This window comes from Muntiacus reevesi, chromosome 10 (genome assembly GCF_963930625.1).
Source record: "Muntiacus reevesi chromosome 10, mMunRee1.1, whole genome shotgun sequence".
NCBI classification, from domain to species: Eukaryota; Metazoa; Chordata; class Mammalia; order Artiodactyla; family Cervidae; genus Muntiacus; species Muntiacus reevesi.
The window spans coordinates 32690233-32702706 of NC_089258.1; the positions used below are offsets into that span (position 1 = coordinate 32690233).

Below are 12474 nucleotides of genomic sequence, written 5' to 3' on the forward strand. Positions count from 1 at the left end.
AATTCCCTGGCAATCCAGTGGTTGAGACTCTGCACTTGCAATGCAGGAGACCCAGTTTGACCCTGATGAGGGAACTAAGGCCCCACATGCTGTGTGGTGTGGGCCAAAAATAAAATTGAAAAAATTAACTGAAGTTGCAGCAATCTCGTTCAGACACAAAGAGCTGGATCAGAATTCTGACTTCTCTTTGAGAGCTCTTCAAGACAAAAAGAAGCAGAAACAAACATTTTCTCAAATAAAACTAGAAAGCTTCGACTGGAACAATGGTATGTAAAGAAAGGCTGCCAGACTCAGTGATGAAACAGGGATTTGGATATGCTGCTAGGAGAAGTATGACTGTAACTATCAAATGGAGGTGTGAGACCTCAGTTTTCTTCTGCTGAGTGGCAGAATTAACAGTCTCTGTTGGACTTCCTTGTGGTAGCGCTTCCATAGCAGGGGTCATGGGTTTGCTCCCTGGACAGGGAAGTTCCACATGCAGTGGACTGTGGCCAAAAAACAAAAAATTTAATAATCACTTTTGAAGAACTGGAATAGGGAGCTTGGGTTGATGATCAGAGCGTCCCTGGACCCTGTTTGACACTGCAGAGTAGCAGAGGAAGCAGGACTGAATAGAGAACCACATACACACTTGCCATCTTTGCAAGAAGTCACCTGCCATGGTGATAAAACAGTAGAGAAATGCTTGAATTTATGGCTTGGAAGGGCACACGGTGTACCAGAAAAAAAAAAAAAAAATGGATGCACAGTAAACTTATAGCCATTCATAGATAAAGAAATAATCATTTAGCTACACAGCTCCCACTCCTATAATGCAATCGAGATCCCTAAGGGAGAAAGATTATGCTGACTGTTGGCTTCTCTACAACCTTGATCACCTCTGTTAATTAACAGCTACATGGCTGTCTAGGGAAAAATATGTTAGTACCTGCCTTAAACCAAAGTTAAATTTTATATGGCTTCTCAAAACCTTTGATATCCCCAGAGTACATACACAGTAGGTTTGAGATGGAAAACTCAATCTTCATCTGAGAAAAATAAGTTTGAGGGAAGATTCCATTTGAAAGTTGAAGAACTGGAAATGTTTTCCCTAAAGTTGTTTATGAATGTTTCTTTCTTTTTTTTTTTTTTTTGAATGCTTATTTCTTAAAAAGTCTTCGTTTAAAGTTTGAAAACTCTTGTGATAAATGTTTGAGCAAGTAGCCACAGAAAACAGATGTGCTGACCGCTTTGGCTTTGCTTGTAAACAGGCAAGTCAGCATGGTAAAATGTTAAGGTGGCTTCACCTTTCTAATGGAAAGATACACATCTTTATTGTTGATCCATAAACAGTTTCAACTGGAAGAAGATAGCACAGCCAAAAGTTAAGTCTAATGAAGCATAAAATACACTGTTGTGTATTGGAATTTTGGAAATATCTCAAAAATATGCCTATAAAAATATCTAATTAGCTAGCTAGCTTATTGATTTTTTTAGTTCGTGGGGTCGCACAGAGTCGGACACAACTGAGCAACTGAACTGAACTTAGTTCATTTTATAAAGTTATGAGGGCATTAGCAGTTATACAACTGTCATTTTAAAATAATATGGACATTCATAAATGTGTATAATACAAAAATAGTGTGCTTTATGAATAAAATTCAACTTATTAGAAATTTTATTTTTCTTATTGTTTGTGTTTATTTCAAAGACTTCCCACCGAACAGCCTTACAAATTAAAGTTTTCCTAAATAAGATAATTTGGATAAACAAAATAATTTTCTATTATACTTTACAGAGTCAGAAATTATATTTTTGTTGTTTTAAATTAACCTTAGTGTTTGCCTCTCATCACTAGAAAAACCTGGTTTTTCTATTGTGTGATTTCATTTTTAGAATTTCTCTTGAGTTTCACCCAGACCATGTCTGACATAATTGTGGTAATTTTGACAAATGTTTTCATTGTTAATGTTAACATCCCAATTTTAAATTACATGTTACTGAGAGGAAGTTATTTAAATGATACCATTGAATTTAATCATTGTTTAAAAAAATCTAGTAAAACAGAGTAGGGCTTCCTTCATAAACCATAAACACTGGAACTTTTTTCTCAAAGTGTGTTCTCTTGAACGTTACCCTGAGCATAGAGGTGTTAGTTTAAATGCAGATTCCTGGGCCTGTACCTAGGAATCTGATTTTGATTGAGCATCAGAAGTGATTCTGAAACTTACTGAAGTGCCAGAACTGCTATTCCAGAGCAACATTACTTAATCATGAGTGATTCATAATGGAAAGAGGTACCTCCAGTCTTTGGTGGCAGAATATAAATAATAAATGAATAAAGTAAAACTATCCAGGAAACATACCTCCTTCCTTACATCTTGTTTATAATAGCCTTACTCAGATTTCATTGTCCTGTCTTTTTAGCTATGAAGTTTTATCCTCAATACTTTCCCAAAACACCAAATTTTTTGTGTGTTGAAATATAGTTGATGAACAGTATTATATTAGTCTCAGGTACATTACATAATTATTTGACATTTGAATACATTATAAAATTATCACCACAATAAAATCTAGTAACCGTCTGTCCCTATACAAACTTATTACACTATTCATGGCCATATTCCTCATGCTGTGTATTTCATCCTTGTGAATTATTTATTATATATACCTCTTACTCCCCTTCACTTATTTTGCCCTACCCTCCCACCCCTTTACCATCTGACAACCACCCGTTTGTTCTCTGTATCTGTGAATCTGTTTTCATTTTGCAAAACTTAGAATATTTTTTATCACTTTTTATAATCTGCCCTGTAATTACATATGGAATATTTATAAACTTTGTTTAGCTGAATTGCTGTATGTCACATTAAGTGCTATAAACAATCTATTTAGTAATTTTTAAATATAGATCTCTATAGAGATAATGCTGAATAACAGATTTGAATATTTTTGTTTTAATTCAATAAAATGGAACCAGTACAACCTCTGGTTTCACAAATGAAGTGGTCCAAAATGAGTATGTCACTCTAATGGGACCCTTGCACACTGCATTAGGATAAATAGCACATTTCTATTATTTTCTTTTTTTTCCCCCTAAAACAAAGGCTACCTCTAATTTCACTCTTTCCACAAATCTTCATGCACTAAACTGTGTGCCAGTGACATGAGAAGCTCGTTTTGATGATACTGGGTCATCTCATGTCTAGTACATCATTTGTGAAACTGAAGTTGGCTATTATAGTGCAACAGGTATGTAAATAACATTTATCAGTGATCTCTGTAAAAGTGTTTCCTTCTTCCCCTTTTCATTATGAAAGGAAACTTTATTTCAGAGTAGAAAGTGCATTGTCTGAACTCATGAACACCCTCTTTATCCCTCCCCTCCCCAATTTGTTGCAGACCAGGATGAAAGAGCAGCTGAACTCAGCAGGGAGCAGAACGAGAAAACCATCCGGAGCACGCAGACTGCGCTCCGCAATTTCCGGGAGTTCCTCATCTCCAAGTATCCTTCTGAAACAAGAGAGATTTATGTCATCCCTTGCAAGGAGTTGGATGCCTACCTGGCCTCTTTCTTTGTGGATGCCAGGCAGAAGGATGGATCCGAGTATGAACCCAACAGCTTGGCCAATTACCAGTGTGGACTTGAACGGTACCTAAAAGAACACAGGTATGGCTACAGTATCACCAGGGATAAGGAATTCAAGCGCTCCCAAGAGGCGCTCAAACAGAAGCAGATTGAACTCCGCTGCAAAGGAAAAGGAAATAAGCCACACAAGTCCATGAAGCTGACCTTTGCTGATGAGCTCATTCTGCGAAAGAGGGGGCTGCTAAGCCGCTATAACCCTGAGGGTCTGCTCAACCTCGTCTGGCTCAACAACACAAAAGCGTTCGGGCACTGCACAGGCTTCCATGGGTCTACCTTGAAGTGGGGTGACATTCGGCTCCGGGTAACAGAAACGGGACTGGAGTACTTGGAGTGGATGGGTCAAGACACTGGTGACCTAAATGCCAAAACCAAGAGAGGGGGCACAGACTCCCGTGTGTATGCCACCCAGCATGCGCCGCAGACCTGCCCCGTACAGGACTATAAGGAGTATGCCCAGCGGCGGCCTCCTGCCATGCGCTATGAGGATGCCCCTTTCTACTTGTCCATCAAGCCAGTCGTGAACTTGGCGGCTCTGCATTGGTACAACTGCCAGGCCCTCGGCAAGAACAAGCTGGCCAAGATGGTGAAGACCATGTGCGAGAAGGGGAACATCCCGGGCAGGAAAACCAACTTCAGTGTGTATCAGAGCTGCAGCACCTTGTCCGAGGCCCAGAGCAACCAGCTGGTGCTTATCTGTAACAATCTGAGCCAACAGGCCGCCCAGTCGGTGGCTGGGCACTCCAACAGTGGCAATTTCATTGTCTCTGCCTCCTATGACTCGTCCTCAGACACGGCTTGACCAGGTGGCTTGAGCCAGATCCCGGTCTGGTTACTGTGTCCAGAGAAACTGTGATTAAGCCCTGGTTCTTGCTCCCTTCCTCTGCCCGCAGTATTAACTTTATACAAATATAAATATATAATATATTTTTCTTTTTACAAATAAGTCAATGGAGATAGTTTAGTATTACTGACATAGTATTTATAGACTTAAAGCAAATGTACTTGTGGTGATGAAATGTAATTACTGTTACAGACTTTACAAAACCATATTCTCAGGCAACATAAACTAGAGAAGGAATTTCGTTTTTTGGGTTTTTTTTTAAACTGTCAAAAAAGAAACAGAGTCAGCCTAGATACTTGTGTCCTCAACTCTTGCTTTTCCTTCCCACCCCCACCTCTCATTTTTAGTCTATTTAATAAATGACAGTATCTTTTTAATTTTTAAAATTCTCCATTAATCAGGAGGAGACAACACTAACTTTCCTGCTTACACAAAACTGTCAGATCCAAAATATGAAAATATTGATATAAACTGGACAGATTTTTATATACTTTTTTTAAAGAATAACTAGATTTTAACTTCTCTGCCTCATTTTTTGCAATTTATGAAAATCTAGATGTTTAGCTAACTTGTGGGGGCAAAGAGGGTTAGAAGGTGAAAATAAAGGTGCCATTCTTTTTAGAAGCTATATAATTTTTAAGTAATATGCAAAGTCCAATATTATGGCAAGAAAGACTGTTACTAGCTCATTTTTATTGTTCTTGAACCTGGGTAGAATTTTTTAGTTGTTTTCTAAGAAATCAGTGTAAATGAATTTTTATTATCAGATTTACAGGAAATTTAAAACTACCAAAGCTTTGAAATGTTCCCAAGCATTAGATTGTGTATCAAACATAAAGAGAGAGTAGAGAATGGAAAAATCTTACTGAAAATCAAGAAACACTAGTCAAGACCACAAAAAACTTAACACTCTTTGAAGCCCAAATCCCCTGACTTATTTATTTATTAGTACTGAATTTCAGTCTGTTTTCCCAAGGGGATTGCTTGACTCTATAGTTGAGATCAAAGGAATATTGACACTCACTTTAGGTAACAACATTTTGTTATCAAATTTAGTTGAATTCAAAGCACTCTTGAATTGCTGTTTCTGCTTCAGTAAATATAAATGCATTTATATGTGATAATCCTGCAATCATAATAATTATAATTTTGATTAAGCAACTCTTCGTGGTGGTTTTTCCAAGGTCTTTATTTTTAAGCCTGTGGTGAATTATTACTTGAGACACTTTAATAATAGAGTTTAGATGAGCAAGATTCCTATCCTGTATAATCATTAACGCATTTTAAAAAGTCCCAATCTTAATTGCTTTGTTGGATCTGGGCTTCCTATTGGCAAGTATTTGTTCTTCAGAGCATCCTCATAATTCACATTAGCTAGGAAGGTAGGTGGCATTTTATGCTTTAATTATAGGACCAGGACAGATTTTGTTTTGATTTGCTTTGCTGAGTCATCCTGTTAGCTGAGCTTTCCCATGACCAGGCAGCTCTTCCCAACACTTAAGTTGTAAACACATAAACCCATTTCTCTAAATTGTGACCTTTCCTTTGGCTTAGGAGTGGGAAGTCTGCCATGGCCTTTGTGTTAAGCAATCAATTTCGTTTCATGACTTCTCTGTCATAGAGAAGCAGGCAAAAACAAGACCAGAAGATACCTTTCTTTAATTTTTTGTATTAGTAATGATGATCGCCACTAGTTTTGAGCCAATGTATTTGCTAAGTGATTTACATGCTCTCCTTATATAAGTAGTACTAATTTATGAAAATTAGAAAATCCAGATAAGCATAAAGAAAACAAAATATATACTCATAAACCTGCTAGCCAAAAATAATTTAATATTGCGTTGGCCAGAAAATTCATTCGAGTTTTCCTGTAACATCATATAGAAAGCCCAAACGAACTTTTTGGCCAACCCAGTATTTTGGTGACTATTTATTCAGATTTCAGTACATACATATTTATTTCTCTATACGTAATCTTTAATCCTTTCAACAACTTTGAAAAGAAGGTTAATTATCTCCATTTTGCATTGAGATCAGTCCATAACAGGTTATATGCTAAGGAGATGGTACTGTCATCTGACTCCAGAAATTTTCCTGTTTACCTTTCTGAGTTCCAGCCTGTAATTAGTTTCCAGTGATTTGAGCCAGAGATGGGGACACGGTGTCTTCGCATCTCTCAAGTCTGTCTGATTAAAAGGAAGACTGATCTTTCATGATGGCACAGTGCCCCCTGTCCCCCATCTTCTGCTTATTTTGAACCATAGAGCCTCATTCTCCCAGTTCTCTTTACAAAACATTCCTCTTCTTATTCTGTAGTGGGCTCAGAAGTGTACATGACAGCCTACTGTGAAAGAACTCTTTTAAAAAAAATTTTTTTTTTTTTACCATAGGTTATCTTTCATAAGAAAAGATTTAAATTGTGCATTTTGTTTTTGCATTGACATACTTTAAAAAATTTTTAATTTGTTGTTTGACAGCAAAGTAGGTTTGTCTTGGGGAAGGTTAGTCAGTATGCTCTTAGAAAGCAGAACTAGGATATTGAGGTACAAAAGTGAAAATCTCCTGTTTAATTTTCTGATATTTTCATTTGGGAGAATGCAGATTGTGAATTATTTTTTACTTATTTATATTTTACTTTGGTAACTTAAACCAAATAGGAATGTTGTGACATTTAGATTTAGAAAACTGTCTTCAAAAGAGTGACTTGGTAGAATTTTTGCTGAATTATATTATCTCTTGGGGATAATTAAATTATGAAAAATTATTGGCAGCTACCTCTAAATTTTGTGTTTTTGTATAAATGATACTGAGGATACACTACTGCCAGATGCCATATTTATTATTTGTTATTTTAACTTTAAAAAACTTACATCCATACTGTGGCAGTGGTAGATGCCAAAATTGTGTTTGTGCTTTAGCAAAAATTCAACAGTCCAGCAGTCTTCACTATGACTGACTATATTGCCTTTCCAGGCAATCCCATGGTTCACACAAAAACAATAAGACCGTATTTGCAAAGTTTACACTTTAAGGTCAGTGTAATGTCATGTAAGGAATTCTCTAGTGCCCCTCCTATGACTGGAAGTTTTGCCCTGTCTACAACAAAAGTGCCCAAAACCCATTTGTTAGCATTTGGATGGCATAGCTGCATAATTTAGTTTTTCTTCTATATTCATGTGAGTGACTGGCTATTGAACATCATGGATGGTAGCAGTTTTTTTTTTTTTTTTAAATCAAACATCATACTTGAAAAGGTTAGAGATATTCAGGATGTTTATCCAACAGAGCTTATTCAAGAGTCCATCTGTTTCCATGGTTAGGGCTGGCCTGAATATGATTTATAATACATCAGCTACTTGAAGTATTTTTATTGTAGTTATTTTTCCCTATGTTAAATTACTTCTGATCTATAGAAGAATGGTCAAAGTGAAGATCGGGTCTCCTTGCTTAGCCGATACTTTCGTTAAATTAACTTGCCTAAGTCACATGGCTTAGGTTCTAGATGCCGTGAAATGAGACGACTTTACTGAGATGAAAATTTACAATCGTATCATCAAATACTGAAAACCTAATGTCTAGAGACTAAGAGGGGTACAGAGATGTATAAAATAGTTCCTGCCTTCAAAAGGTTTATAAAAGATACCGTGATAAAAGTTTGATTTCATTTTTGAGAGCCCAGCAAAATACTGTATGCCAGGACTGTTTTGCATAGTTTCTCGAACTTTGTACTCATACAGTCTGACCATTATTTATCCATTTAATGTGTTGATTTGTTGTAGAATATGTAATACTGGTAGTGGATCTTCCTTAGAGCCTGTTGTAAAGTCAGTAATAAGACAAAGCCATTTCTGCACCATCCATTGTGTTTACATACAGGCACACATGCGTGGGATGTGCAGATGACCTCAGTGGGTGCCAGTTATCCCAGTTACGAAGTTCTTGCAGTGTCCCATGGAACTGAGTGCTTCTCGATTGCTTCACTTAATTCTTACAATTGTCCTGTGAGATGAGGAAATCCAGAGAAGTCAAATAGCTTGCCCACATCACTTAATACATAAAGGCATCAGGAGCTGAAACTAGATCCAGACGAGATCGGGCGCGTTCAGGGTGGTATGGCCGTAGACGAAACTAGATCCAGATACCATTAAGCACTGGCCTTTTCTGCTGTAACTGCCTGTTCACCAGATGATTTACTGTGCTTCTGTGGACTCTCTGAAGTGATAAATTATAAATGGAATTCCTGGTGTAATAAAATCATCCATATTCTTTCAGCTTGAGCAGAATTGAGAGCAGTGCCATCACCTGGCTGTTTGTTGGCATGAAATTGTATAAGCCCGCCTAACTGTGGTTCTTTTGAGATGAAACATTCAGCAGTTTTTCCTTTTTTTTTTTTTTTTGGCTTAGCTGTGAATAGGGAGCAAAAGTTTGTATCATTCTTTAAAGAACTCTTAGTTTTGTCATGTAGGTGAATGTGAATATGCACAAAGAATTACATTTTTAACAAATGGTTGTCCTTTGTTTTTACCCCATGTAAACCAAAATTCCTATTTCAAAAGAGTTTCTTCTAATTTAGACAGGATAGGGGGAAGTTCTAGGCAGAGGGAATATCTCTCTTAAGCCCAGGAGCTGATGTTGCCATCCACCAGATACTGAATTTTGATTGCCAGTCTGCCAGAAAGTTTAGTCTTCTCTGCAAATCGGTGCTAGCAAATTAGCTATATAATAGAGGATTCTGTTATTATTTTTTGTTTTTTACTCAGGATTGTTTTTAACAAAAAGCCTGGTGGCTCAGATGATAAAGAATCTACCTGCAATACAGGAGACCCAGGTTCAATCCCTAGGTTGGGAAGATCCCCTGGAGAAGGGAATGGGTACCCACTCCAGTACTCTTGCCTGAAGAATTCCGTGGACAGGAGAGTCTGGCGAGTACAGTCCGTGGGGTCACAAAGAGTTGGATACGACTGAGCGACTAACACATTGCAGGAAAATGCTATCCTGTGATTCTCAGTATTGGAGATCAACTAGAACCACTCAAATTTTTTCTACTTTGTCTCCACAGTTTTAGATATTAAAGACAAACACTTCTGATTTTAATCAGCTTTCTTCTGATTAGTTTTCTTTATCTACAGGAAAGGAACATTTTATCAATCAGTATGAAAGATCTCTCTCAAATAGAACTCCTTTATACAAATCTCTACATACCTACCATATGATATGACATAGTTAGTTACTAAGAAACACATCATTGACAAGGGCATCCTCGATTATTTTTTGTTTCATTTTCCCCTTAATGCATGGTATTCAAATAATTCCTTCTTCTCCTCATTGAATTTGGCTATATGATAAATGCATAGTGTCTCATAAGCCAAAGTGATGAAAATATGATTTTAAAAGATCTTGTCATGGAACATACTGGGATAAAGAAATGTACTACGTGATCATCCTTTGGTGGTAGGTGTAATTTTTTGGTTGCACTGGGTCTTAGTTTGGCATGAGGTATCTAATTCCCTGACCATGGATCAAACCCAGATCCCCTGCATTGGGAGCACAGAGTCCTAATCACTGGACCATTGGAGAAGTCCCATGGTGATTGATATATTTCTAATGATATAAAAACAGAAAAGAGGGGATGATTTTGCTAAACTGCCAACAACTCCGATTTCACTTTCTAGACAGAAAAGAAAGATAATCAAAATCTCTCCCTACACCATCCAATTTGTGAATTGACTGATTGGGCCTGCCAAGGCTGAAGGGAAACACATAATTTGGTATTGAAGATTGTGTTAGTTTTTGAAAGAAAGCATTGTAATACATTTAAATTGTGTTTTTATGTAAACCATGACTTTATTGAATTAGACTCTTTAATTAGGTCATAGTACTAATTTGATCAGAATATTAATTAGGTCAGAGTATTAAAATAACCATCATCTTTATTGAGTGAATTGTAATCATAGAGGCTAGACCTAGAAACGGAGAAGGCAGTGGCACCCCACTCCAGTGCTCTTGCCTGGCAAATCCCATGGACAGAGGAGCCTGGTGGGCTGCAGTCCATGGGGTCGCTAGGAGAGACGACTGAGCGACTTCACTTTCACTTTTCACTTTCATGCATTGGAGAAGGAAATGGCAACCCACTGCAGTGTTCTTGCCTGGAGAATCCCAGGGACGGGGGAGCCTGGTGGGCTGCCGTCTGTGGGATCACACAGAGTCGGACACAACGGAAATGACTTAGCTGCAGCGGCAGCAGACCTGGAAAGGACCTAAGATCATCTGGCCTGGTGATTTTCAGTGCTGTGAAAAGTCACCATGTCGTCTTAGGAGGGGCAGGGAGGGCAAACTAATGGATGGAGATTGCATAGGGAACACTTTCTTAAACAGATCCCCCAGGACTTCTCATGTTCCCTGTGCTCCTAACTTCTTACTTGGAGACTCGCTAGACTGAATGAGCTACCTCTATTACATATCCTTCTTGTGTGCCAGGCTGGAAAATAAGATTGGAAACATCTCACCTAATCCATCCCTCTTGTTTCATAGAAGAGAGAAACAGCCCCAGAGAGATGAGATGAATACCCAGGTGTACACACTTTGTTAGAGCCGACAGGTAATCCAGGCCCCCTGACTTCAGTCCGTAGATAGGATTCAGGGAGGAAGAAAAACCCTACATTCCCACTGAGTAAGAAGGGGCATCCTTTTCTTGTTGTGAAAATTTTAATAGTTTTTTAAGCTTTCAAGTTTCTATTAAGAAATAGATTCAAAAAAAAAAAAAAAAATAGATTCAAACTGCCAGCTTCCCAAATAGGCTGTTTTGCTTGTGAACTTTTACATTTCATCGTGTAATGTTATACCTTGATTACAGCAACTTCTTTTGAGATTTGATGGGATAATCCTTAAATACAATCAATCATCTTTTATTTTAACATCTTTCAGCCTACCCCATTTATATTTAATTTTCATTTCTAGAGGAGAAACAAACTACAGTTTTGAAATATGTGAATTCCAGTCATAGATTATGAACTTAAAAAAGTAACTTTTTATTTAAAGTGGTATTCTTTTGAATCTCCAGCTACATAGCATCTGTATTATTGGTTTTGACTGTACTCTGCCCTTTTTTAGTCTTTGTAAAGTTTTTAGTTTGTGGGTAAAATCATCTTAGAGGCTTGGGACATCTTCAATCAAAACAATTAAATTTCTGTCAACATAATTAGGATGTTTGTGAAGTGTATTTAGAAATAGAAAGGGGAAAGAAAATGGGAACTAATAAAAGAAGCCTACAGCAGGAAGATAGACACGTACAAACTATTTGTAAATTCCTATATTACCCAGATTACTCTTCTAAACAGGAATTCAAACAAGTATACTTTAAATCTCACAAATTTTTATTTTGTAAGTTATATTTACCAGATCATAGTTGATGATAAAAGATGAAATTCTAAGATGTTAAAAGGTACAGTGGAATTATTTGTCTTTTGAATGCAGAGTTGGATTTTTCTAGGCTTCTAATGTTCTTTGTATTACACTGGAATTAGACATTTTTCCATCATACACTCATTTTAAGGAGCTTTGAAAATGCTTTGGGATAGTTTATTTATTTGTTGTAAGTAGAATTAGGAAGAATCAGCAATATAGAATCCTAACAGTATTTGTGCATCCTGTATTTAAGTGATTTTTATGCCTGTTTACTTTCTGTGATTCTTAAATTTTATAAATCAAATCACCTTAGCATACTTCCACTAGAAATTAATTTATAATTGATTATTTATGCTGGATGAAGTAGCAGTTTCATTTTAGTATTAATTCACTCAGATTAACTGAAGTTTTATATCTACAATTCATTATATTACAACTTTTTAGATAGCATTTATAACAAAAGAATTTTTGTTTTATAAAGTATTTGTTACAAAAAAAAAAAACACCATCTTGCCAAAAACCATTACAGTCTCTATGCATTGTGTATATTCAGTGATGTCGTTGTTGAGATTTTGCATGTTGTTGTAGGTGCTCTTTC

The 12474-nt window shown here is 36.9% G+C and overlaps 1 protein-coding gene across 4 annotated transcripts in view; it reads left to right on the plus strand.

Moving 5' to 3' along the window:
* Positions 1-12474, plus strand: part of KIAA1958 (KIAA1958 ortholog) — a 125284-nt gene that overhangs the window by 83046 nt on the left and 29764 nt on the right. The window contains exon 3 of one of the 4 annotated variants that reach the window (XM_065947055.1): positions 3385-3468. The exons of 2 other annotated variants lie outside the window; for them this stretch is intronic. In XM_065947055.1, the coding sequence (XP_065803127.1) occupies positions 3385-3468 (84 nt within the window). Of the gene's footprint in view, positions 1-3384; positions 8555-12474 lie in introns of those variants that run through there. One more of the 4 variants, XM_065947052.1, reaches the window with a different exon arrangement.